General features: G+C 36.3%; 7 protein-coding genes and 2 pseudogenes across 14 annotated transcripts; 5 read left to right on the top strand and 4 right to left on the bottom strand.

Annotated features, from left to right (window-relative positions):
- Nucleotides 1–927: 927 nt before the first annotated feature.
- LOC104712680 (ethylene-responsive transcription factor ERF070 pseudogene) lies at nt 928–1,820 on the bottom strand (annotated as a pseudogene). The gene has a single exon (XR_015565510.1). The product of XR_015565510.1 is annotated as an ethylene-responsive transcription factor ERF070 pseudogene (transcript).
- Nucleotides 1,821–4,560: 2,740 nt separating this feature from the next.
- On the bottom strand, nt 4,561–9,159 carry LOC104712678 (uncharacterized). Of its 4 annotated transcripts, none has more exons than XM_087466697.1 (10): nt 8,715–9,155; nt 8,316–8,494; nt 8,037–8,214; nt 7,657–7,941; nt 7,497–7,555; nt 7,357–7,393; nt 7,197–7,268; nt 6,788–7,109; nt 6,269–6,701; nt 4,561–6,115 (listed from the first exon to the last, which is right to left on the bottom strand). In XM_087466697.1, exons 4-9 carry the CDS (start codon nt 7,887–7,889, stop codon nt 6,276–6,278), a joined length of 1,149 nt encoding a protein of 382 aa, XP_087322823.1. In that variant the 5' UTR covers nt 7,890–7,941; nt 8,037–8,214; nt 8,316–8,494; nt 8,715–9,155; the 3' UTR covers nt 4,561–6,115; nt 6,269–6,275. The 4 variants fall into 4 exon arrangements, with proteins under 4 accessions (XP_087322823.1, XP_087322821.1, XP_010427929.1 ...); XM_087466695.1 differs by having other exon boundaries at nt 8,037–8,230; nt 8,715–9,147; XM_010429627.3 differs by lacking the exon at nt 4,561–6,115 and having other exon boundaries at nt 6,117–6,701; nt 8,037–8,230; nt 8,715–9,159.
- LOC104712677 (GDSL esterase/lipase 6) lies at nt 4,646–6,258 on the top strand. The gene is made up of 4 exons (XM_010429626.3): nt 4,646–4,964; nt 5,054–5,199; nt 5,283–5,748; nt 5,819–6,258. Exons 1-4 carry the CDS (start codon nt 4,646–4,648, stop codon nt 6,052–6,054), a joined length of 1,167 nt encoding a protein of 388 aa, XP_010427928.2. The 3' UTR covers nt 6,055–6,258.
- A 2,399-nt stretch (nt 9,160–11,558) lies between the features above and the next one.
- On the bottom strand, nt 11,559–12,948 carry LOC104712676 (putative ribose-5-phosphate isomerase 1). The gene has a single exon (XM_019229720.2). The coding sequence runs from the start codon at nt 12,584–12,586 to the stop codon at nt 11,792–11,794; it is 795 nt and encodes a 264-aa protein (XP_019085265.1). The 5' UTR covers nt 12,587–12,948; the 3' UTR covers nt 11,559–11,791.
- Nucleotides 12,949–13,115: 167 nt separating this feature from the next.
- Nucleotides 13,116–15,101, bottom strand: LOC104712675 (protein PIN-LIKES 2). Of its 2 annotated transcripts, none has more exons than XM_019229412.2 (2): nt 14,865–15,101; nt 13,116–14,695 (listed from the first exon to the last, which is right to left on the bottom strand). In XM_019229412.2, the coding sequence occupies exon 2, from the start codon at nt 14,681–14,683 to the stop codon at nt 13,295–13,297; it is 1,389 nt and encodes a 462-aa protein (XP_019084957.1). In that variant the 5' UTR covers nt 14,684–14,695; nt 14,865–15,101; the 3' UTR covers nt 13,116–13,294. The 2 variants fall into 2 exon arrangements, with proteins under 2 accessions (XP_019084957.1, XP_087322819.1); XM_087466693.1 differs by having other exon boundaries at nt 14,878–15,022.
- A 148-nt stretch (nt 15,102–15,249) lies between these two features.
- Nucleotides 15,250–17,367, top strand: LOC104712674 (uncharacterized). Of its 2 annotated transcripts, none has more exons than XM_010429622.3 (4): nt 15,250–15,701; nt 15,791–16,122; nt 16,267–16,309; nt 16,727–17,367. In XM_010429622.3, exons 1-4 carry the CDS (start codon nt 15,584–15,586, stop codon nt 17,200–17,202), a joined length of 969 nt encoding a protein of 322 aa, XP_010427924.2. In that variant the 5' UTR covers nt 15,250–15,583; the 3' UTR covers nt 17,203–17,367. The 2 variants fall into 2 exon arrangements, with proteins under 2 accessions (XP_010427924.2, XP_010427925.2); XM_010429623.3 differs by having other exon boundaries at nt 15,319–15,701; nt 16,742–17,367.
- Nucleotides 17,368–17,463: 96 nt separating this feature from the next.
- On the top strand, nt 17,464–20,007 carry LOC104712672 (beta-glucuronosyltransferase GlcAT14A). The gene is made up of 4 exons (XM_010429619.3): nt 17,464–18,482; nt 18,814–18,889; nt 18,976–19,091; nt 19,197–20,007. The coding sequence occupies exons 1-4, from the start codon at nt 18,002–18,004 to the stop codon at nt 19,709–19,711; spliced, it is 1,188 nt and encodes a 395-aa protein (XP_010427921.1). The 5' UTR covers nt 17,464–18,001; the 3' UTR covers nt 19,712–20,007.
- Nucleotides 20,007–21,863, top strand: LOC104712673 (pentatricopeptide repeat-containing protein At1g71060, mitochondrial pseudogene; annotated as a pseudogene). The gene has a single exon (XR_015566634.1). The product of XR_015566634.1 is annotated as a pentatricopeptide repeat-containing protein At1g71060, mitochondrial pseudogene (transcript).
- A 2,054-nt stretch (nt 21,864–23,917) lies between these two features.
- On the top strand, nt 23,918–25,287 carry LOC104712671 (heavy metal-associated isoprenylated plant protein 20-like). The gene is made up of 3 exons (XM_010429618.3): nt 23,918–24,339; nt 24,608–24,683; nt 24,796–25,287. Exons 1-3 carry the CDS (start codon nt 24,256–24,258, stop codon nt 25,092–25,094), a joined length of 459 nt encoding a protein of 152 aa, XP_010427920.1. The 5' UTR covers nt 23,918–24,255; the 3' UTR covers nt 25,095–25,287.
- The last annotated feature ends 247 nt before the right edge of the window (nt 25,288–25,534 follow it).

Here is a 25,534-nt window from a genome sequence, read left to right as displayed (position 1 = left end):
CCATAACAAATGAATCCAACCCCATTAATCAGAATTTTAGAAGGCATATAGGACCGATAAGACCACTGAATTTTTCTTTTTCCTATCCAAGTCTGTCAGATGTTTGGAGCGCTGGATTTAACAAAGAAAAGAAGGCATCAATCAAAAATGTCGTTTACAAAGAAGTATTCGATAATCTCCAATACAAAGACACATGTATTAATTCCCCAAACCAATAAACAACACAAAATTAATAATTTACCCCATTAAATTTCTACAGTACTAACCAAAATTAAATAAAAATAAAATGCAGGTGAAGATTACAAAGAAACAGAAAAAAATTAAGTCAGGAAAAATAACATCTCAGCTATTCCAAACAACTATTTTCCCATTTAAAATCTCATTGACCGTAATGTTATATAAAAAACCGTTCTTTTAAATACAAATATGTATTTTACAATACATACACAATGTGATTTAGCTGTTCTACCAATAATAAAAAGCATAATCAATAGAAACCATCAAACTTGATTTCATTTAAATAAACCAAACATCTAGCAATAATAATGGTCCACCAATGCATCCTAATATAAGAAAAAACAAAATTCATCAAGTCTAAGATTTCACAAAAATAATTTTTTTTAACACCACCAAAAATTAATAATAAAAACTTAAAAACAAAAATATTACAAATGAACATTGTTAAAATCAATATTAACAATGATTTTTAATTTGTTGATCAAAAAAGTAAAAACAATGATTTTTAATTACAAACAACATAACAAAAATTAACCATAAAATAATTTAAAACAACAAACAATCTCGCGGCATAGCGCGGATACTATCCTAGTTTTATTTAAATAGACTAAATCACTCTTGGTTCAAACTTGATCCTAAAATCATAAACCGAAACATTCGGTATATGTTTGGTTTGGTCAAACCATCATCAAATTCAAATATCAGATTATTTATTTATTTATTCAAATCCGTCGATAATGCCAACAAATATATACATTACAACAACAGAGAAACAGAAACAGAAACAGAAACAGAGGACCTCTCACTCATCATAGATTCATATCACATCACAAACAAACATCAGGAGGACGAAGATGAATTTACAAAAGACGAAAGCTTAAAAAAAAAAAAACTAAAACAAAAGCTATCTTCACGCGCCTCTAGCAACGTCGGATACTCCTCCTCCAACCACCTCTTGATTCTCCGCCGGAAAACCAAAATTAGTCGGCGCGTTAGGTCCAATCAGCTGAATCGCTGCGTTATCGTAAGCAAGAGCAGCTTCTTCCGCAGTGTTGAAAGTACCCAACCATAGACGATCACCTCGTCGTCCTTTATTACATACTCCTTCTCCTCCTCCTCCTCTTCCTCCTCGACCACATCTGATCTCCGCCACCCATTTCCCCCACGGTCTCTGCCTCACTCCGCGATACTTCTTCCTCTCCTTCGTCTTCGCCGCCGGCGTCGCGAGAAATTCAGCCGGGATCCTGATTTTGAACCGTGTTTTGCAGACGGCGAGTTTATCATCGGCGGAATCGGGAGGATCGATTACGATCTCCTTGACGAGACGCTTCCCACGGCGGCGAGTGGTTTGGGATCCTCCTCCTCCTACACGATTCTCCGTCTCTTCTTCGTCGCTTGAAGAATCGGTGGCTTCGGCGTCGGTGAAAGAGATTCTGATGATTCGCTTCATAGTGAAATTGGGGAAATTAGGGTTTCGTCTTCGTCTCCCCTAAAAAGGGAAGGCATTTGGGCTCTATCTCACTCTCACTCTCTCTCTCTCTCCGCTTTGGGAATTTGTGAAAAAATTATATTCCCACCGAATATGTTTTTATTCTTTCAGAATCTCTTTTTGAATTTTTTTCTGATGCCTTCATTTGTTTTTTTAACTTTTTTTTTTTTGTATATATAGTACATTATCTCCATATATTAATAATTTTTATAGTTTTAGAATTGAAATTATAATATTTAGATTTTTTTTTTTAAATTACAAATACTATTGATAAATTCAACTATACACATGATATACATAAACTCAAATTTATGATTAACGACCTCAATTATCTTATTTTAAAAGCTTATAATACTATAAAAATTATGCATATTTTAAAATTGAAAATGATAAAAAAATATTGCTTATTTTTATGACATGTTAATAGAGTATATACTGCAACATTTTAATTTGATTATAATATAACAAAACTTTTTGTTTTATAGAGATGAACTCCATGTGAAAATTTAATAAAAAACCCATATGTTAATAACTTAATATATCAACTTATGTATATATGTATAAATTTATATAATTATTAATTTATTATATTAATGTGACTATGTTTTTTACATGTGGATTCTAAAAAAATTACTGTCTTATTATTTTATCAAAAATAAATATTAATAATCAAATAAATTATTAACAACGGCCGGAGGTGTTTTGCGTGATGGTCATCAAAGACTAATCGAAAACTAACAATAAATGTTAAAATTCACAAACAATTAATAAATACACTAGATTCAAAAATGGTGTAATTTTTTGAATCCCCTTTATAATAAAACGGAAGTACACAACATTGTTTTGTAGACTATATAATTTTAATAAGTTGGTTACAAATAAGTTATACATTAATTGATAGATTAATTGGTTATAAGTTAAATAGTGGGTGCAACTTTAATTTATTTCCGAAAATCTTAAAGAGAATCTAAAAAATCATTTGATATCATTTAACTTACCATATTAATTTCCTTTATTAAATTATTCATCCATATTAAAATCTTTTGATATCTAACTTAACATATTAATTTATTAATTATCATTATACTTCACCTCTTATTTTTATATATGAGTTTATTTTGTGAAACAAATAAATTAACATATTATTTATTATAATTAAAAAATAGTTTTATTTCCGGATATACCATAAGTTGTATTTTTAAAAAAAAATATAAATTGTTCAATCTATAAAATATTCAAGTTTTAGTAATATTATTCTTTAAAAAAAATATCTATTGAATTAAAATTTTGACTGAGTAACGAGTCAAAATTTGAACATTTAAATTCAATTTCATATTTTTCTGTTGGATTTTTAAATTTTATATAATATAATAAAATTAAAATAATTTATTTTGAAATATTTTTAAAATAGGGAAACTTGATATGAAAGTTAGAAACTATAAACACTCTAAATTGATTTGTTATAGCAATGTCAATAATATGTCACTATAATATGAAAGAATTTCAAGAAACCAAGTATATTAAAAAAAAAGTAAACAATATATTAAATTTCTCATAATATAATAACTCACTTTTTAAAAATTAAATTTACAAAATTATGTCTTATAATGACATTCAAGTCATGATGTAGAATATACATTGTTGAAATCACATCACATACATACAAAATCTACAAAATTTTATATAAATTAAAATTTAATCAGTGCTATAGCATGGTAATTATCTAGAATCATTAACAATATAAAACTTACAAAATATGTTGTCTTTTTCAAGTCATCATATTTAGCATATGATTTTGTTGCATAATGTTTTATTCAAAAAAACTTTTAAAAACAATCACATAAATTATATTTTATATAAAAATTACAATATAAATAAAATGAATTTCAACATGTGCTTTAGCGCGGATCTTAATCTAGTTACTAAACTAAAAGAGTAGTTTGCCAGAGATTCTTTACTAGTTGAGCTACGAACGCTTGGTTAAATACAAAAGATTACGATAGATATTAATGTGGGCTAGAAATTTACTAAACATAAAATTTCCCTTAGTATTTATCATCAACATTTAAATATGACTAATGACATATTAAACCATTTGGTAAATAATGTCATCAGCTTTGTATCTAATTCAAAATATTATATATTCGTAGTGGTAAAAATAACATGAATTTATGTAATTGCAAGCATTAGTCGAAAATCATATATCATTTTAATATTTGATATTTATTTATACATATTCTTTTTCTTTTATAATTTTACATAATTATTTGAATTCAAGAAACATCATCGAATCCAAACATATAAATAAATGTATAAATGATCTGAACAAAGCCTGAACAAAATTCCAAGCAAAAAAATTATATTTCTAGTGTCTATTTTTTACTTTTGAGGTTGAAAAGAAAAAGTCTCATATCCATTTTATAGAATTAAGGAGACGGATAACGTTAGTAGAAAATTAGTTCTGTCCTAGAATTGATATGAGTTAACTTAAGGATTATCATGCAAGTGTTGTTATTTTGGGACAAAAATAGTAAAATGTCAAGAATTATCATAAATAATAAATCGAAAATTTAAGGATTAACATGATAAAGTCAAGCAGTAAATTGTTCTAATATTCATATTATAATTAATAAATAAAAATGTTAAGAATTAAAAATATAAAATCAAGCAGGAAATTAAAATTAATATTCATTCTTCCAATTGTTGAAAAGAAAAACCACGATAATTCTAGCAATTTTAAATGGGCCGTATCTCGTATGGGCCTCTCTTTTTAGTTTTCTCTCCAAATATTCATTCTTGGCAGGGGATTTAACGGTGTAATAAGAAGCGGGAAATTAGGAACAAGTTAGAAACTTTAATCACACCGAAGAGAAAGTACAGAAACATGAACAATGCTCTTGCCTTCCGTTTCGGTTTTATATGCCTCAATCTCGATATATAAATATAATGTATATAATCTCTACAGTTTCATTTGTCACATATCTTCTTGTTCGTTGTTCAATGGACTTACTCATCTTCCTCCTCGCTTTCCTCCTTCTAGCCTCTCCGGTGGCTCTGGCCAAGTCTTCTTCCACCGTTCCTGCCATCTTCACATTTGGTGATTCCATCTTCGACGCCGGAAACAACCATTACAACAAAAACTGCACCGCTCAGGCTGATTTTCCTCCTTACGGTTCTTCCTTCTTCCACCGTCCCACTGGGAGGTTCACCAACGGAAGAACAGTCGCTGACTTCATCTGTAACAAATCATCATCATCTTTTTTTTAAGATTTCTTCTTACGCAAGGCACCTTAACCTCTTCTCTTTTTCTTGACCCGTTAATTGCAGCTGAATTTGTAGGCCTTCCGTTACAGAAACCATTCTTAGAATTGCAGTATCAAATCTTGAACGGAACTACGAGCAAAGTCCCTTCAAATGGCATTAACTTTGCTAGTGCTGGTAGTGGTCTCTTGTTTGATACCAACAAATTCATGGTAAATATCTCGCTTTAAATATGATAAAATGTTTGTTTCTTGTGATTTGTGAATCACTTGTTAATCACACATGTGAAATGTAGGGCGTGACACCGATCCAAATCCAGCTTCAGCAATTTAAGACACTAGTAGAGCAAAACCATATCGATAAATCTATAATCCAAGAATCTCTCTTCTTGTTGGAGACTGGTTCCAACGACATCTTCAATTACTTCCTTCCGTTCCAAACTCCTACCCTTTCTCCAGACGCCTATGTGAACTCAATGTTAGACCAAGTGAACAAAACGATTGATCAGATCTACAAACTAGGCGCACGACGCATTGCTGTCTTCTCCTTAGGTCCTGTGGGCTGTGTCCCTGCAAGAGCCATGCTTCCTAATGCACCAACCAATAAATGCTTCGGTAAGATGAATGTTATGGCCAAGATGTACAATACAAGACTTGAAGATATAGTGAACATAATCCCTACTAAGTACCCTGGAGTCATAGCGGTGTTTGGAGCTGTGTATGGTATCACTCACAGATTCCAAACATTCCCTGCTCGTTACGGTAAAGTTTATAACTAAATGCTATCTTTGAAACTTTACAATCCGAAAGCTAAATCATGCTTTTGTTAAAGGGTTTACGGATGTGTCAAACGCATGTTGTGGGAACGGGACACTGGGTGGATTGATGCAGTGTGGAAGAGAAGGATACAAGATTTGCAATAACCCAGATGAGTTTTTGTTTTGGGATTTTTATCATCCAACAGAGCGCACTTACAATCTCATGTCACAAGCTTTGTGGAATGGAAACAAAAACCAGATCAGACCGTTTAATCTCATGGCTCTTGCTACCAACAACATCACATTTTAAACCTCCTCTCTGCTTGTAATGGATCGTTCATGAATCATGATGAGTTTGTGTTCTGATCATTCTGAAAACAAAAGCCAGAAAGTGAAACTTCGCTTCACTTCTAGTCTCTTCCTCTTCTTCTAATGTAACATGAATGCTACAAAATGTTTTTATTGTTCTTTTCATATCTTTATGAAATACAATATTAATATCTGATTCTATCTACTATCTATACCTGTTTACTATACGCATTCTACAGAAATCTTAGTTCCGTCATCTGAGTGATGATGATTATCCAAGCCATTACCAAAGCTACCGTCTTTTAGTTGAGGGTGTGGATCCGCAAACACTTCCTCCCTTTGGGGGCGGTTTGCATAGAATATCCATAGCACCAGGCAGAGTAACACTCCCACGGAGATCAGTGCGAGTCCTGCGTTTACAATCCTCAGATTACGCTCCAATGGTTTACAGTAATCTGAGGTAATACTCATAAATGTATCCCTAACAAAGTTGCAATCTCGGAAGCTAAGCAACGGAGGCGTGTAATGCTCAAGAGCGTAGCTCTCATTCACAGCTGCTACCAACTGTCCAAAGGTGGAAGGTGTTATTCTTCCCACGGTGGTGCAGATTCCGGATTGTGTAACCTCGCATATGTAATTCTCCCAGACCTGAAAAAAAGAAGTTTATTAAGACATGTCTTAGACCTGGTGGTGTTTTGTTCAAGATATACAAAGATAGATGAGTTGTATAGTACCGATGATGCATTTTCTACCGACAACTCCCAAGGCGAGCACTGGCGATCTTCCATGTTTCCATCAAACGGGATGCACAAAGGAGGCATGGGAGGTCCAGACTGATTGTAATAACGCTCTTGACCTGGAGATGGGTTTGTGTTGGCGACGGCATACACAAAAGTGTTTACAACGGTGACGATGCTGTTGATGACAACTTTACTCTGTGCAAGAGTCTGGTTTGTGGTTTGCTGATCAACGCATGGGAGGATGCTGCTGAGAGCTGTTTCTGCGTGTGGATGATCAACCCACTCCTTCATGGCTACACACGTATCTGAAATTGCACTGGACACCAAAACAATGACATTTAGTTAACTACATCTGTGAGTTTAGGATCAAGGGAAAACAAACAATTGAACAGAAAAATCTTACTTGTTTAGGATCAGAAAGACTCCACAGAGAACAAATGTCACAGCCACCAGTATCCACCCGCTCACCACGAATCTATCATCATATACATCCCCATTAGTCAGGTTTCTATTTATCTTAAACCACTAGAAATTAAAGAAAAATGAGAGTTTAAAAGGCTCACATATGAACAACATGTTGGTGGCGGAGGACAGAGAGCACTGTAATAACGCAAATAACAGATAAAAAGTTAAAGTCAAGTGGATGCCACAGCTATTCAAAAGGGAATAACCAAAGAACCAAATCAACATCAACTGGACTTACATAGACCAAGAAAAGAAAGGATGAGCATCACAGTAGCGACCGTGATCAAAGCTGATCGCCTGAATATGTACATAAACAGAGTTAGTATTAACACTGTTTCCCCTGTTAATCTATAAATTAGTTACCATTCAGCTCCACAATACAACACAGGGCAACTTACACAGCATAAAAAACTCTCTTAATCTTAGCAGCATTATCTGTTGTTTTCTCTTCCAGTGTTACTGCTGCAGTGTTGAGATTGACATTCAACTTGTCAATCTCATCCATTACATTCGACGGAATAGAAATCGCTGTCACGTTGATCGTTTTCGCAAGCGAGAGATATTGAGTCACATTCTGGAGAATCTCCACAGTATAGTCTGACTGATTCACCACATACTTAAGAGTATGCATAGCTTCAGTATGAAACTTATCCTGTCCAACAGATAAAAGAATACATCCAACCCTGCAAAACAAAAAAACCAGTCTCCAATCTCAGAAACAAATGACACAGAACAACCAAAAAAAAACGAATGAGGGGGAGCGAGTTGAGATAATTACGCTGCAACACAAGTAAACACTATCAACAAAATGAAACAGATTCTTCTTGAATCGAATGGCGATGATGATGATGATCCTTTGGCTTTATCACAAACTCTCCATTTAAAGCAATGATAGACAACAAGAAGAGAGCCAAAAGACAAGAGCCAGATAACAGCTAGAATGAAACCAGGAGCACCTGTAAATCCAACAGACTGAAAATATATAGCGATTACAAGCAGATCCTAGAATCTAATTAACAAAGTTGGAAAAAAAAATTGGAGATGATCATCAACTTACAGCCCAATAGTGATTATTAGTGATGTTCCAGCCGCCAAGGTAAGGCTTAAAAGCTTTGAGAATGTCAGGTCTCTTGGTTCTATGAGCTGCTAAGACTAGGTAATCAGAGACTACATCATCAGATGATGAAGGTCCTGGTGCTAACGAGATTCCACCTTTCCATCCAAAATTAGGTGAACCTGATCAATTTTGCAGCAAAAAAAAAACCAAAATCACATAATTCAGAATACGAAGCGACTAGTTTCGGATTTTAGCGGATCGTTTAACAAAAACAGAAGAAGCATTCACATATAGTTAATTCTGAAACCGAGACTATACTACAAAATCCCAGAAACGTGAAAAAAATCGCATCAGCGTGCAACAAAACAAAATCCAGATAGGAAGAGAAGGGAGAGAAACCTAAGATGAGTTTGAGAGGATCCTGTGAGGAGGATGATGAATCAACAACGGAACCGAGAGAAACAAAAACGACGACGGAGAGGATAATAATGAAGTTCATCTTCTTTTCCTCAGTCACTGGTGGATGATGAAAACGCCGAGGGATGGAAACGAGTTGGTTCGAGTCATGAGAGAGGAGGTAGCGAAATCAGATCGGAGAAGCGGCCATTGTTGAAGAAGAACAAGCTCTGAGAACGCGGGTGCGGAGATGAGATTTATCTTATCACCCGCGCTTACGCCGTGTCTCTCTCTATCACGCTTTGAGCTAAGAAAGAGAAAGAGAAAAAGGAGAAGAGTGCTTTTATTAGTTAGGCACCTTTACTCTCTCTTTTGTCCTTTACCACTTTTCTTGTTTTCACACTTAATTTACTTATTTATACGATTTTTCACACGCACTCCTTTGTTTGATAATTACAAAAACTAGTCAAGATTTTATGGATTTTTTTCCTAGTTATGTTGTTGTATAACAAACTTTAGCTAGATTAGGATTTGTTTAGGTACTAATTTGGTAGCATATTTTGGGTTTGTTTTTATGATAAGGAGAAATCAGATTTTGTATCTTAATCAAATTAAATGGTGATAATCAAGAAGATTTTGGCTTTTTTTGGCAACAAATAATGATGATTTCGTTATTATTCTGTTAATGGCATGGGTTGTTTTAGAAAGAAATTAAATTTTTGGTGACATGACTCGATGGATCTAAATCTTATTAAGTTAACGTAACGTGAGTTGTGGCGTCCCTCCCCTTCAGTCTCGGTGTCTTTAGTGGCTCTTTGTTCTGTAGCCACGTGTGGACCTTTAATCGTGACGGTTCATTGATTGGATTTGGACCATTATTGTATGTATACTCATGTGTTTTTTTTTTTTTCTTAGTTAGAAATTTGTATTAATTTCATTTCATAATCATGCATTGTTTTGTGTCCATACAATTCATCTGAAGTACCTAATTTTATGTAAACTTGACTAAATTGGGTTTAGTACAATAATGGTCACATGGATTGTGTTTCTATGTCACGTATGAGTATTTTGGTATTTTAGGTTGTCTTCAAGAGTAGAGTTACGTTACGTAACAGAGAATGTTCATACATGATGTGTTTCCAAGTAATTTTACACGAAAAAAGTCATTGTTGGTGTTTTGTATATTGTTAAATAATTAGTAGTATTTGCTTTTGGACGTTGGCTTTTAAGACTTTGAATTTTACTAGCATAACTTGCGGTTAAGGGTATGGGATCTCAAGACTTTTTTAGACTCTTCCTTAGTGACGGCAAATATTTTCAAGACAGTGACGGAAACAAAACTCTTTTTTCTTTTGTTTTCTTTTGACGTCGGCAATTAAACAATTAAAGTGTTTACTCTAATGCCTTTATTTTCATATGAAACTATTTTTGGATATTTTAAAACTAACAAAGAACTATATAACAAAAAAGCTGATTACAATTTTTGTACCTAAAGCACTATGGGTGGGGTTTGGTATTTGACATACGTCTCTACTTTATATTTTAATCAAAAAGAAACAAACACAAGTGTATATCTTATATGAAAAGTTATCCCTTTTTCTAACATTAAACTAAGATCCTTAGCTCTAATTTTGTTTAATTTTCAATTCGTTATTGGTTTGGTTGTGATTCATGTTAACATGTTATTTGGTAGAGTCAAGATGGTTCAAATGCGTGAGGAAAGCATGTGAGAGGATCATGTGAGCCAAATTGTGTGAAATCTTTTCTTTATTAGGGATGCAACGTTCTTGCTCTCTGTGACAAAATAAACCCATAACGTGGTACTTATTTTTCCATATTAATATTTTGAAAAGGGCCTATATATATTTCTCAATTTCTTTTGTTATCTTTTCTTTTTCGGCTGAATTTTATTAATAAACTTATAAACACAAAAAAATACTACAAGTTAAGATTACAAGACGCGACAAGTAATATTCTCGCGGTGCTTAGGCGACGGACTATTGAATGTTCCCGCGGTCTTTACTCTTTAGTTCAAAAGAGGAAAACAAGCCTCAAAAAACGAGGAGACATATTACAATCAAACACAAATACACAAATCTAAGAAAAAGCAAAAATCTTAAGAGAAACTGAAATCTAAACCCTATAATTAAACAATGGCACGAGAGACTCTCACAAAGCTTTCTATAGAACCATTAAACATCGGAAGTACCACCATAGCCGGATAGACCTCACACTGAAGCCAAACCAAAAGCAAACCGACAAGGAGAAAAGAAGATACCAACACGACCAAAACACACAAATACAACTCCCATATCCTCACCAGCCAGACGGAGAGAGCATGAAACCCTAGGGTCAAAGAAAAAACTTTGATATCAATATCTACGCGAAAGCGAAGGCGATAGAGTTATATAGGCGAAGGCGACATCACGATTATATGAATTAGTTAATGATCATGTATGAATATTAGATGATAGTTGATCCATAGACTTGAGTCAAGTGACTTGACTAGTCGAATAAAACGGCAAGATTACGATGATTTGTTATTATATTGTTTCCTTTCCGTATGAACTGGGCTTTCATAAAATTTTCAGTATATATTCTATAGTTTATTATATTCTATATTCTATAATTTTCAGTATATATTCTATAGTATATATTCTATAGTGAAATTTAAAATCTGAAACTTAACACAAAATCCACAATACACGCAAACGCAAAAAAAACTTTTGAGCAAAATATTTCATTGTTTACGAGGTCTGGCTGCCGACATTGTTGTCAAATTGTATTCGATGCAATTTGAAATTGATTTTATCATTGAATACGCGTTAGTCTATGAACGAAGGCCCATTATAAAACTAGCCCTTTTGTTTGTTTTTGGCCCTTTTGAATACCCGTTAGTCTAAGGTCCGGGGGAATGTTTGTAACACTAACAAGTAAACAGTACACAAAAGGTCAAAGTTCTACAAAAAAAAAAAAGTCAAAGTTCTAAGCCAATAAGAGAAAAGGGTTTACAGAACCAGAGAGAGAGAACCAAAAACCAAAAATCAAACCATAAACCCTAATTTTCGAAAATGACCATTTTACCCAAACCTATCCTTGACGGTAACACCGAATTTGCCGGCGACGATCAACGTAGTCGCCATCCCGAGAAACATCCCATGCTCCACAACTCCGGGAAACCTCAGTATCTCCTTACTCGCCGCCTCTAAATCTCCGATATCTCTCTCCAAATACAAATCCACCACGTAATTCCCATTATCCGTCACAGCCGGCGCCGCATCTCCGCCACTCTTCTTCATCCTAAGCTTCGCTTTACATCCCGCTTCCTTAAAAAGCTCCTCGAGTTTCCCCCTTGTGAAATCGCAGCAAAACGGAACAACCTCCACCGGTACGGCGAGTCCGCTTCCTCCGATGTACTTGACGAGCTTCGATTCGTCGACAATCACAACGAACTTTTTAGACGCTCCTTCAATCATCTTCTCCCTAAGCAACGATCCGCCGCGTCCTTTCACCAGATTCAGAGCAGGATCGACTTCGTCGGCGCCGTCGATCGATAGATCTACGATTGGGTGCGAATCTAGATCGGATAACGGAATCCCCAGTGAAACCGCCTGCTCGTGAGTTGTGGTTGAAGTAGGGATTCCGATTATATCCTTTAGTTTTCCTTCACGGAGAAGCTCGCTGATACGAGCCACGGCGTATTTAGCGGTTGAGCCAGTCCCGAGACCGATGACCATTCCAGATTCGACGAATTCGACGGCCTTGTATCCGGCGATTCTTTTGAGCTCTTCTTGCGTGAGGTTTGAGAGAGGCGGCGAGTCGACGACGGCGGGTTCCTCGGTGACCGTGACATTGGGATCGAACGCGGAACCCATTTTTGTACACTACTTTGTTTGTGTGATTCGAATGCACAAATCTGTGAAGACTCTTATAAAGACTCTTAAAAAGAAGAATCGTATTTGACGGTTCTTATTTTTAATAGATATGGAAATTTCTGACTTTATGTAAAAGGTATCTTAAGTATTTGAATTTGATTTTTACACATGTTAATTAGCTATAGTTAAGGTAATTAATATCTTGCAAATCACACAATGTAATCGGATCTTGATAAAATAATTAATACTAGTACTACTATGAGATTCACATTGCAAGAAAATAACACGTTTTCCGATAAGGTGCACGCATATTCCAATCCCACCATGAGCATCTCTCTCGACAGCAGCCTTTCCCCACCATTGGATATGATGACGGTCCTCTGTATCTTTTGATTTCTTTTGTTCTTACATTATACTAGTAATACTATAACAAATGTCACTGTTCCGTGTATGCATATCTCATCTAATAGACTAAAACCATGTGAATACGATGATGCTCTAATTCAAAGATGATGATTTACGCCAGGAATTAAGATCATGCAAGTGCACGGTTCATGCCTTTTTTGGTACAAAAACTTCTTAAACATTGAATTTATCAGACAATCATCAAAAAGAGTTTATTATTCACCAACACACAATGTATATTTGATACCATCACATTCTTACAAACAGGGTTGAATTGTTTTTGTTTTTTTTTTATACTTTGATTTATGGCATACCTTGGACAGTGTTATCAACGGTGAGTTTGAAGAAGATGACAATATAGAACGTAAGAGACAACAGAGCAAAAATGTGCTGCCAAAATAGAAGCGCCGAAGCCTCTCTCACCGCGTAACCTCGTAGACTCGCGATGGCTCCAAGTAAAATAGCACTAGGAGTCGAATACTGCAATAGAAGTACAAACTTGAACATTGGATCTGCTGAAGAAATGAGACCAAATTTATCAGCTGACATTACAACCCCTATTCCAACTAAAGGAAGCACCAGGAGTCTTGCAACAGTTATCCCGATCGTTGTACGTAACCCAAGAGTTGATTCTTTTGGTCCTTCAGAGAGCATACCACCAAGGACAAGCATCACAGATGGAACCATCGCGCTCGCCATTATATTCAAACTATCTGTGATGAAAGAAAGTGGAGCATCGTATCCAAAGACAACACTCTTCAGCTGAGGCACTGATCCGATGATGATCGCTAATAGAGATGCGATGGTTGGAGGTTGGAGTATGTGTTTGACTGGAGTCTGTTCAGCGACAACTCTTATTCTCCTCATTACTCTCGGCTCAGCCAAACACTGAAGAGACCTAGGGCTAGGACTCTCGCCTCCCGTTTCTCCCGCGAAACTAATTTCAGGCAAAGAAGCCTGTGAGACACTAGATATGCTGTTGAAGACCCTGGCAATGAAAGGAGTTTTACAGTGTTCTGTCTCTTTGTCCTCAATCCCTGGCCATTCAGCTTCAACCAGAAGAGGCCTACTAACATCATGATTCTCCACATTAATCTCCTCTATCTCAACTCCTTCTTCCTCAACAACCTCATAATACTCCAAAGGCGGTTCCATCATGTGATACACAACAGTATACACAAGTATCACAGCAACCCATTGCGCAAACGATACATATGAAACCCCTCTCGAGTGACAATTCGGTCCAAAAGGGTTGCTCTTTGTGTGACACACCGAGCTAACAATAGCTAACAAGAGATTCCCAGTATTTCCAAAAGCAGTCATAACAATAGTAAACCTAGTGAACTCTGGAGGAGGTCGACATATAAGGACAACCAAGTATCCTATGAAGGAACCTATGACCGCACTGAGTAACACATTGACCGGTATAAACCACCAACGAACAATGTTATCTAAGGTAATGCTTTCACCAAGCTCAGTAAAGATCAAACAAGGCAAGAACAATGCAAACACAAGCTTGCTCAATAGCCTAAACGTGGCTCTAGGGACTAATTGAGTCTTGGGATGAGCAAGAAGCAGACCTATTACTGTTAAACAGATAAGCTTCATCAAAGGCACAATACCACTGAGAATATCCTTAGCCCTAGTATTAACATTTCCCCCGGATGATAATTCACTGGAGAAACCTGACATCTTGATCTCACTCTGAAGTCAACGATTGAAACAAAAAAAAAAACAGAACAAGATGACCAAACTTGGGATTAAACTAAAAACCCAAGAAAATGTTGAGATACAGTAGTGAGGATTTTGAATCAGGACCTAAAAACTAAAAATCAAGATTCAAGAAGATGTTTAGGAAGGGTTAAAATCATACGACAGTAGTACACCTGGAGCTTCTTCACATGGAACTTGTCACTGAGGAAGACGACAAGATTGCTAGAACAGATAGATGCACCATATGATTGCAATAATTTTGTTTTCTTGAAGTTTCTTCTTGTCTTCTTGATTTGGATATTTTATTTTCTTTATCACATCGGAACTCTGAAGAAGAGAAGAAGATAAACCTCTGTGTCAAAGATGAGTCATTGGGCTAGCGACAACACAAGACAAAAAAACAAAGCCCAATACTAGACGTCTAGACCCATTAACCTCTACAGCTGTTTGATAATCGGTTATCTCCGGTTTATTGTTTAAAATCCGGACCGTATGATCGTACCGCGGTACTTAAAACACGGAAGAAAAGGGAACGCTTGGCTTGTGTTAAAAACCCACGTGGGGAATAAAATAGCTGCCACAAACCAAAACAGGTCCACGTAGAATCTACTGACACGCGTTCGTATATAACTGGTTACGAAGATTAAAAAGCATATACCGGCGGGTATCGGATCCAAAATTTTCTGATCCCCCGGTTTCGAAACTTCTCTTGCCCTAAAAATCAGCAAAAACCCTACGTGAACAGCGAGACGACACTTCTGGCTGGGTCCTCCGCTGTTTCGGGTTTCGCAATCGAGTTGATTTTTCGATCTTCGTCTTCTTGATGAATGATGGATTCGCCTTGAATCAAAATCGTTGATCGATTCTGTCCTCCGAAAGATGTCGAATCACTCCAATGATGAGCCTAGTACTGCTCCGAAGACAGATCAATGGTATGATCTTGTCTTGGGTTCCTCTGCTAAAGATGAAACTTCCCATAAATTCTGCACTTTGCGATGTGAGTTTCCCCAATTTTGCGATTAAGATGTTCAATTTAGTTATTTCTATAGGAAAGATTTGATCTTTTTTTTTTTTTTGTAATTGCAGATGAATTCAAACCGGCTTCTATTGACAAGACCAGGTCAGGGACTTTACACAAGAAGAAGGATAACAGAGTCTCAGTTGAGTTTCAGAATAACCAACCTGGTAGACCCAAGGTTACGTTTGAAGGTAGCAGTGAGGATTACAAAGAAAACGATGCGGTTTTGTTTTTTGATGGGGAGAAGTTTCGTTTGGAGAGAATGCATCGGGCTGTGAAGCAGCTGCGGCATGTTAGGACACCTGGTGAGTCTGCTGTGTCTGTTGAGCATCGGTTATCTCCTGTTGGTCGCGCTGCTAGATCTCCGCAAGTGAATAGAAGTTTGCGTCCAGATGTGGCTGTGAGTTCCCAAAATGGGTCTTTTACTTGTTTTTGATTATTGGATCGTATTTGGTTGTGTTCAGGTTATGGATTTATTGAATGCTTGATGGTATAAAATGTTGCTACTATTGGTTTACGTTATTATTTTCTGTAATTTCTGCAGGTTGAGGTGGAAAGAATCGAAATTGGGAAGTCTGAGAACTCAGGTTTGAACTTTGTTGCAGCAATATTCTCAATATGATTTAGCGTCTCTAGTCCCTTCTTGTTGCTAGATATTTTTTTCGAAAATCGGATCAGAGGAATCTAGGATACACTGCATAAATTGAACAAAACTTAAGTCTTAAAACAAAACAAACTTAGACTCTTTCTCAACCAGCCACAGTTTGGCATATACATAAGAAACTAAAGTGTCTTCCAGAACAGATGTGCCTTACAAAGTAATTTTTATTAATCGTCATTGCCACTATGACTGCTTGGTTCTGTATAGTTTCAATAAAATTAATGGAGTCTAGGCAAGGAGTATTAGAGTTTTGATTCAAGTTTATATATTAACAGTAATTGCTATATCTGGTGTTTGCAAAATTTACTGTAAGAGCTTTTGTAGCAGTTTTAACACCTAACAGAAAAAGTGGTTGCAGTTGAACCTGCCGTAGCTGGAAACGTATCGGCTATCTCACCAGTTGAGGACAAGAAGGATGATGGAGATGAGCGGATCGATCTGGTTGAAATATTCGGCTCATTCACACCAGAGAACGAGAATGTAGAGAAAGAGAATGCTGATGGTGGAGAATATGTGGAAAACTTAAACAAGCAGCTGAGCATCACGGAAGAAGAGATTGCAGATGTGGATGACGATAGCGGCGGTGAAGGAGAAAAGGGTCTTAACGCAGCAGAAGCACTTAGAGCACAAGTGAACCAGGAACAAAAGGGTCAAACCTCAAGCTCAAGCAGTAGCAGTGGAAGCAGCAGCGGAAGTGACAGCGATGGCCGAAGCAAAAGTGTAAGCAGCGGAAGCGGCAGTGGAGGCCAGAGTAGCAGCGGAAGCAGTAGCCGTGGAAGTGGAGGTAGTGACGATGAAGATGAAGTCAACTCCGTGTAACAAAAATACAACAACAACAGCTCCAACAACTTTGGTATCAAACAATATTTCCATATTTAAGACTTACTGTCTCAATAATTTTGGTTTGAAAGATCCAAAAGGGTAAAAATTTTCTGAAGTAGCAAAATATAAATCATAGATATGGTCCAGTTACTATTTCAGGCAGAATCTTGTGTCGTAGTATTAAAGTTGTCCTTGTCCACACTGTTCCAGTCTTTAATTAAAATTAATTAGTAAAGTAATAAATCTCTTACCTCGACTGGTTAACCACTCTAACACACCTCTCTTAACCTTTGTTCTCACTCGCTCTAGCAACCGCGTGACGAGCACGCTTATATCTTCATCAAGGAGCGTGGAATAGACGCGTTAAACGTTCAAGTGGTGTAAGGAAGATGGAAATTACTGTTAACAATGGAGTTTATTTCCCAACCGACTTGTTGTGTTGAGTCGGAAGATCGAAATTTGTACCTGAGAAAGAATCGTTGTCTTCTTCAGAGCCTCCAAAGTCCAAATCTTTTTTTTGGTTACGTATCTCAAACCCTAATCTTTTGTTCTCTCTCTCTCTCTCTCTCTCTCTAACTCTGATTCTTGAGATCTCGTTTAAGTCTGATCCCAATCTATGTTCGATCTCACTCTTCCCGAGATCTCATCTTCCTTATTATTATAAAAGATCCATATATGAGCTATAAACTCTCACAGATTTGATCTGTGAATCCGCGTATATGCTCAATCGGAGCCGGATTTGAAGGTGTGATTAAGGAGGAAGAAGGGAAGTTTAAATAAAAAAACAAAACAAACAATGGGAGCTGAAAAGAAATGGCTTTTCACTCTCTTCTCTGTAGTGTTCCTCTCAGTGTTCCTTCTCTTACTCTACTCAATCTCTGCTTTCACTTCTAAACCATTCCCTTCATCAATCCGTCACGGTCCTCATTACCCACCTGCTTTTGCTTATTACATAACCGGTGGTCGTGGTGATAATGACCGGATCTTTAGGTTATTGCTCGCGGTTTATCATCCTAGGAACCGGTACCTTCTCCATCTCGGTGCTGAAGCTACTGATGCTGAGAGGCTAGCTCTTCTCTCTGATTTGAAATCTGTGCCTGCTGTGAATGCTTTTGGGAATGTTGATGTTTTGGGTAAAGTTGATCGTTTGTCTGATAATGGTGCTTCTAAGACTGCTGCTACTCTTCACGCTGTTTCTATTCTTCTTAAGCTTGATCGTACTTGGAATTGGTTTATTGAGCTTAGTGCCTTGGATTATCCTCTCATTACTCAAGATGGTATGTTTAAAATATTTTGTTTCTTTCTATTTATATCTGAAGACAATTTGCTTTAATTGGAGTAGGAGTCTTGGGTTTGTTGTGTGATTTCTTTGCGCTCTAGATCTTTGTTTTTACCAATCTTTGAGCTTGTTATTGTTTGGAATGTTCATGATCTACTCTCTTTTATATTTTTTTCTGGAAATAAAGTGGAAAATGTAATCACTTTAATTGATGATACTGATCTCTTTATGGCAAAATTTACCTGCTTTAGAACTTTATTGCTCCACTGCTTCTGTACTTGTCTTCATCTGACCTGGATCTCTAATGGAACATTTTTTTCCTCTCTCAGACTTGTCTCATGTGTTTGCCTCGGTGAACAGAAGCCTCAATTTCATTGATCATACTAGTGACCTTGCTTGGAAAGAGTAAGTAAAGCCAGTCTCTTGCAGTGTTTTTTATTATATCTGTTCCTTGGTGGGGATGATGATGATGATAATGGATCTTTTTGTAGATCACAGAGAATCAAGCCTATTGTTGTTGATCCAGCACTTTACTTAGCTAGAAGAACTCAGCTCTTCACAGCTACTGAGAAACGACCAACACCAGATGCTTTCAAAGTCTTTACAGGCAAATAGCTAATAATAATACTAGTTATAGCTAAGTTCCTTGTATGTATACAGTTTCATTCTAAACCAAATTGTGTGTTGCTGTTTTGGTGATATCACACTGCAGGCTCTCCTTGGATTGTACTAAGCAGATCTTTCCTAGAATACTGCATCTTCGGTTGGGACAATTTACCAAGAACCCTTCTCATGTATTTCAACAACGTCATTCTCTCAGAAGAATGCTACTTCCACACGGTGATATGCAACGCGCCAGAGTTCAGTAACACGACAGTCAACGGGGACTTACGGTACATGATATGGGACAGTCCACCAAAGATGGAACCACATTTCCTCAGCGTCTCTGATTTCGATCAAATGGCTCAAAGCGGAGCAGCTTTCGCCCGGCAGTTCAAGAAAGACGATCCAGTACTCGACATGGTCGATAGAGAGATACTAAAACGCGGACGTTACCGAGTCACACCTGGAGCTTGGTGCTCTAGCCACAGTAGCTGGTGGACAGATCCTTGCTCGGAATGGGGTGAAGTCAACATTGTCAAAGCTGGACCTCAAGCTAAGAAGCTAGACGAAACAATAACGAATTTTCTTGATGATTTGAATTCACAATCGAACCAATGCAAGTGATGAAGAGAAAAAAAGGTTTGGACTTTTGGAGTCATTTATAGGATACACGACACGAGAGATTACATTGTTTTCACTCTCTGTAAGGTTTAATTCTTTGGGCAACAACAAGAATCACAGTGGCTACTGTATCATCTATACGAGGAGAAGAGATTAAAGAAGAGACCGTTTTCTCTTTTCCCAGATTTTGTAATTCCTCTGTTTGTTCCTCTGTTGTATCTTTATATTGATGGTACTCGACCAAACTCGATTATTTCTTTAGGGTTAAGTAAAAATCTAAACTTTTTTTTTTCCTCCAATGGTCTTCTCTCGACTCTTCCACTTCGCCGGAGTGAATCTCTCTCGCCGTGTCTACTTCTTAAGAATCTCTTCTTCTTCTTCTTCTTCACCGAGCTTGACTCTCGCATCGATTCATAAAGCTTCAAACTTTACGCTTTACGGATCAATTCACGCTTCTTCTGTTCAAGCCCCTGATGATGTTACACAAGACGCCGATAAAATCTGCAAGACTCTGACCAAATTCTCAGATTCAAGCGTTGAAGTTTTACTAAACGAAGCTTCTGTTAAGCTTTCGCCGGGACTGATCGAAGAAGTACTGAAGAAGCTGAGCAACGCTGGGGTTTTAGCTTTGTCTGTATTCAAATGGGCAGAGAATCAAAAGGGTTTCAAGCATACTACTTCGAGCTACAACGCTTTAATCGAATCATTAGGTAAGATCAAGCAATTCAAACTAATTTGGAGTTTAGTAGACGATATGAAACAGAGGAAGCTTTTGAGTAAAGACACGTTTGCGTTAATCTCTAGACGTTACGCTAGAGCTAGGAAGGTTAAAGAAGCTATAAATGCGTTTCATAAGATGGAAGAGTATGGGTTTAAGATGGAATCAAGTGATTTCAATCGAATGCTTGATACTTTGAGCAAATCTAGAAACGTTGGGGATGCACAGAAGGTGTTCGATAAAATTAAAAAGAAAAGGTTTGAGCCTGATATTAAGTCGTATACTATTTTACTTGAAGGTTGGGGTCAGGAGTTGAATCTTTTGAGGGTTAATGAGGTTTACGGAGAGATGAGAGATGAAGGTTTTGAACCTGACGTTGTTACTTATGGTATCATTATCAATGCGCATTGCAAGGCGAAAAAGTATGATGAAGCTGTTAGGTTCTTTAATGAGATGGAACAGAGGAATTGTAAGCCAAGTCCTCACATTTTTTGTAGTTTGATCAATGGACTTGGCTCTGAGAGGAAGCTGAATGATGCTCTTGAGTTTTTCGAGAGATCAAAGAGTTCAGGGTATCCTCTTGAAGCTCCTACTTACAATGCACTAGTTGGAGCTTATTGCTGGTCACAGCGAATGGAAGATGCATTTAAAACCGTGGAAGAGATGAGGTTGAAAGGGATTGGTCCAAATGCTCGAACTTATGATATAATTCTTCATCATTTGACTCGTAAGCAGCGGACCAAAGAAGCCTATGAAGTTTACAAGAAGATGAGTTGTGAACCGACTGTGAGTACTTATGAGATCATGGTGAGGATGTTCTGCAACGAAGAGAGATTGGATATGGCGGTTAAAATTTGGGATGAGATGAAAGGAAAAGGTGTTCTTCCTGGAATGCATATGTTCTCGAGTTTGATTACAGCTATGTGCCATGAGAACAAGTTAGATGAAGCTTGTGAGTATTTTAATGAGATGTTGGATATGGGTATCAGGCCACCGGGACAAATGTTTAGCCGTCTTAAACAAACGCTTCTAGATGAAGGCCGTAAAGATAAAGTTGTGGATTTGGCTGTGAAGATGGATAGGCTGAGGAAAACACAACTTGTTGGCTGAAACGGGTTAATGGCTAGGTTTCTCTTCTTACTTATCTCTTGTACTGCATTTTGTTTTAGCTTTGGACTATTGAATTATTATGATCTATGAGATTTATCCAAAATTTCAGCGATCTAAGCAGTTAGAGATTGTTTCTCCCAGAGCAAAAGTACAGCTGTAGGAACCGTGATCAGGTGATTGTTGGTTGTTCAACACGCTCATAAACTGTTGTTACTATATATATCTCTATTATGTAGCTTCGTTACAATGTTTTATGCACTATGTTAGATTGTCAAGGTTGTTTTAGCACGAGTGACATGTCAATAGAGCATACGTTTGTTTAATCTCTATCAAATTGAGCAAAAGTATCCATCTGTACATGATGCAGTCACAAACTCACAATATTGAAAACACTACCAGAAGATGAGATGTTTTGGTGTATGAATTAAGTTCTGACAAATGACAAGTCTATGTTATTAAACCAACAAGAATGGTTCATTGGCGTACCAACGTCGTTGTCGCGTCCGGAAGCGAGTTGCTTGCCGGTTTATGAAGTCTTGAGAGATCGGCTCTCACCATGATAGGAGGTGGTAGATGTTACTTCGGTTTGGCCATGGGCATCCTTGGTAAATCTCATTCGTTGGTGCTTCAGAAGAAGGGTGTTTTGTTTTCTTTGTTCTACTGTTTCTTTTGAGGTTTTATTGCCGGTTACCTTTGTTTTTAGTTTAAGGTATCGTTTTCCTTCGTTTTTGGTTGTAGAATTTCTGTTTAGCAGTTCTATCTTTAGACTCTGGGGACATAAATGTTATCCGCCGGCTTACTGGTTCTAGGGACATCAATGTCATCCGCCGGCTTTAGCTTTGTATTTCACCTTTGGTTCCACAACAAGTAGATTAATAAAAATTCCGGTTGAAAAAAAAAAAAAAAACCAACAAGAATGGTCAAAGTAATTGATTGGGCTATATGATTTTTTTTTTTCTTTCCACAAACAGTTGATAATAGTAAAAAACAGTTGGTACTTGTTATTATTATTATTTTTATATTGTAAATGGAAGATGTGGACATGCATATACTTTGATCAATGCTTATGTAATTTCCTTGATTAGTAACCTTTAATCCAAAAGTGAGGCTATGCTAAATGCTATTGCGTGCTGTATTTAACGATTTATTAATCTTGAGATTTTGTGTCACTGACACTGATTATTTCAATGCAACCCATCTTAAGCATAATCTTTAGCGTAATGTTGCTTTTAAAATAATTAAATAAAACATTTTCGTGGGATATTTTTACTCAAAATCAAAATTTAATCGATAAATTGTGTTGAGACACACATTACTCTTGTGATACTAAAATAATTTTTTTTAATTATATAAAAAAATTAGCTGATGTTACACATATTGTAAAAAATAGTATATATTAAAATTGTAACTATTTTAATTAGCTTATTATTACAAGTAAAATTGTAATATACTTGTTGGGTTGAAAAAAACGTATCTCTCACCAGGAAATTTGAAAAAAAAAAAACTAGGAGTAGCTTAGAAGAGAAATATAGCAAAATATAACTTTGTAAAAGAAGAAAAAAGAAAAGAAAAAAAAGAAGTCTCCGAATATGATAATTGGGGTGTAAGAGAAGAAAATGCCAACGAAGTTTATAGGGTGGAAAGTATAAAGACAAAAATAAAAATATTAAGACAAATAATAAAAAAAGATGTGGAGGGGCTTATGACTTTAGTATTTCAAACTACATATAGACTTCATAAATAGTATGATTGAGTTGTCTACTTCGTAAAATCGGACCCCCACACAACCTATATTTTTCACATCGAATCATTGCCCCTTTATATTGCTACATTCCTTTCAATTTTTTAAAATTACTATTCCCTTCACTATTTCTTACCTAAAATCATAATAATTGAATGTCTGATTGTGTAGTTTATCTATAAAACCCTATTACTATCATTCATCCGGTCATGTACCTATCCACAAACTCCAAAGTAACAAAACAGTTAAACTAATTAGAAAGGCTCGTGTCGTTTTCACTTTTCAATACACGATTACACTTATGAATTATGCCATACACTATGTATATATATATATATATGTATATATACAGACCGACATCATATAGCTATCTATAGGCTTACAAAATTAATAATCATAAACTTAGTTGTGTGATCTATTATAGACCCTTATTTTAAACACAAAACCACAAGAAAAGCTTAGATGGTAAAAGAAGTATCGACACAACCATACTTGCCATTACCAACGCATTAACTTTGAAGCATGTGAATTGTGAGGTGAATCAGGTGATTGGGATGATAAACCTCTAATCCCGTGACATTGTATTATTATCATCGGTCCATCGGACATTGTTAAGTAAAGAAGAAATTATCTCTTTTAGAAAAGATTTTAACTACAGCCTTCTGTTTAATTAACTAATACAAAATATTACTAGAATTTATAAATAGGTCCGAGTCGTGTGAAGTAACCCAAAAATTGGCATCGTTGTTCACCGTGTGTATTTGGAGGATCACATCATTAGAGGGCCACATATACACCTCTCTAATAACACTTTATGAAAATATTAAACACATTTAGTTGTACTAAATCCTCGGCATAACACTTGTTGATTAAGTCACCAAATACTTTCTATAAATATGGTCGAGTCGTGTCCATAATATATGCATATCTATCTACGACTTTGGTCGTCTTTTCGTGAGAGTACGTACTTAGTTAGACATGGGAGCTCTTGATTCTCTCTCCGATTATATCTCCGACTACTTCCAAGTCTCCAAAAGAAGGAGGAAGCGTAAAGTCATGCAGGTTTATATATACAACGACTTCGTTTTGCAGCTATATACTCAAACTGCTTCTGAACTTCTTATTGTTTCTTAGTCTTTTGATTAATGAGTTTTTAGTGTTTTTCACTTTTTCTTGTATACAAACTTAGATTTTATTTTCCGTAAAACTTAAGAAAAACAAAAACCAAAGATCCAAAAAAATCTCAAAACGTTTGTTTACATCCATTTATATAGGACCTAATCAATTCTTCATATCGCTAATGAACTTCTTTTTTTTTTTTGTGTGGCAGACGGTGAATATAAAGGTGAAAATGGACTGTGATGGCTGCGAACGCAGAGTCAAGAACGCGGTTTCCTCCATGAAAGGTTCGAATATCTAGCTCGTAGTCTTTCTTTGTAAATTCTTGAATATTTTTTCTTAAAACCTCACTATACTTTCATGTATACTAACAACAACCCATTTTTCAAAAAAAATCAGGGGCGAAAGCCGTGGAGGTGAATAGAAAGATACACAAAGTGACGGTGAGTGGGTACGTGGAACCGAAGAAGGTCTTAAAGAGAGTCGAGAGGACAGGTAAAAAGGCCGAGATATGGCCGTACGTTCCATACAACGTGGTTGCATATCCATACGCAGTCGGAACTTACGACAAAAAAGCGCCGGCCGGTTTTGTTAGGAAGTCTGAGCAGTCCCAGTTGCAGCCTTTGCCGGGAGCTCCAGACGACAACTTCATATCAATATTTAGCGACGAGAATCCCAACGCTTGCACCGTTATGTAATAAAATAATAAATTATATGAGTATCCACCGCACGTAACGTTGTCTCAAGCAATTTGGCTTTCTTTTTTTTTTTTCTTTTTTTTTTTGGTATGTGTATGTACCTACGTAGGGGAAGAACCAAACCAGTCATTTCACTTGTGTAACATTTTTAAAATAATTTAGTGGAATATGTATAATCAATGTGTTTTATATATTTTCGGATGATTTTATTTGTTTTACAAATGTGTAAATTATATTATTGGATATTAAAGTTTATTAGTTTTAGTAAAATTTCCCATAAAATAAAATAAAATAACGAAATAAGCGGTTTATTCGGGTAGGATTTATACTAAAAATTAAGAAGCTAATGTACGTTTGAGTTTAATTGGTTTTGTGGAGGCAAGCTGGTCAGAGAAGTGTGTTGTGTGACTTGGTTTTGTACTAATCCCTGCTACAACTGA

This window comes from Camelina sativa, chromosome 9 (genome assembly GCF_030686135.1).
Source record: "Camelina sativa cultivar CO46 ecotype springtype chromosome 9, ASM3068613v1".
Classification (NCBI taxonomy): Eukaryota; Viridiplantae; Streptophyta; class Magnoliopsida; order Brassicales; family Brassicaceae; genus Camelina; species Camelina sativa.
This window is presented reverse-complemented; position numbering and strand designations above follow the sequence as displayed.

Coding starts and splice junctions, on each gene's coding strand:
- LOC104712675 (XM_019229412.2), bottom strand. CDS start 14,683: ATGTCAGGTTTCTCCAGTGAATTATCATCCGGGGGAAATGTTAATACT.
- LOC104712674 (XM_010429622.3), top strand. CDS start 15,584: ATGTCGAATCACTCCAATGATGAGCCTAGTACTGCTCCGAAGACAGAT. Junction 16,123..16,266: donor GTTTGCGTCCAGATGTGGCT/GTGAGTTCCCAA, acceptor TAATTTCTGCAG/GTTGAGGTGGAAAGAATCGA. Junction 16,310..16,726: donor TGGGAAGTCTGAGAACTCAG/GTTTGAACTTTG, acceptor AACACCTAACAG/AAAAAGTGGTTGCAGTTGAA.
- LOC104712672 (XM_010429619.3), top strand. CDS start 18,002: ATGGGAGCTGAAAAGAAATGGCTTTTCACTCTCTTCTCTGTAGTGTTC. Junction 18,890..18,975: donor AGTGACCTTGCTTGGAAAGA/GTAAGTAAAGCC, acceptor ATCTTTTTGTAG/ATCACAGAGAATCAAGCCTA. Junction 19,092..19,196: donor TGCTTTCAAAGTCTTTACAG/GCAAATAGCTAA, acceptor ATCACACTGCAG/GCTCTCCTTGGATTGTACTA.
- LOC104712678 (XM_010429627.3), bottom strand. CDS start 8,814: ATGAACTTCATTATTATCCTCTCCGTCGTCGTTTTTGTTTCTCTCGGT. Junction 7,110..7,196: donor GTCTTTCTGATCCTAAACAA/GTAAGATTTTTC, acceptor TTTGGTGTCCAG/TGCAATTTCAGATACGTGTG. Junction 6,702..6,787: donor CGGTAGAAAATGCATCATCG/GTACTATACAAC, acceptor TCTTTTTTTCAG/GTCTGGGAGAATTACATATG.
- LOC104712671 (XM_010429618.3), top strand. CDS start 24,256: ATGGGAGCTCTTGATTCTCTCTCCGATTATATCTCCGACTACTTCCAA. Junction 24,340..24,607: donor GGAAGCGTAAAGTCATGCAG/GTTTATATATAC, acceptor TTTGTGTGGCAG/ACGGTGAATATAAAGGTGAA. Junction 24,684..24,795: donor CGCGGTTTCCTCCATGAAAG/GTTCGAATATCT, acceptor AAAAAAAATCAG/GGGCGAAAGCCGTGGAGGTG.
- LOC104712677 (XM_010429626.3), top strand. CDS start 4,646: ATGCCTCAATCTCGATATATAAATATAATGTATATAATCTCTACAGTT. Junction 4,965..5,053: donor AACAGTCGCTGACTTCATCT/GTAACAAATCAT, acceptor CGTTAATTGCAG/CTGAATTTGTAGGCCTTCCG. Junction 5,200..5,282: donor TTGATACCAACAAATTCATG/GTAAATATCTCG, acceptor TGTGAAATGTAG/GGCGTGACACCGATCCAAAT.
- LOC104712676 (XM_019229720.2), bottom strand. CDS start 12,586: ATGGGTTCCGCGTTCGATCCCAATGTCACGGTCACCGAGGAACCCGCC.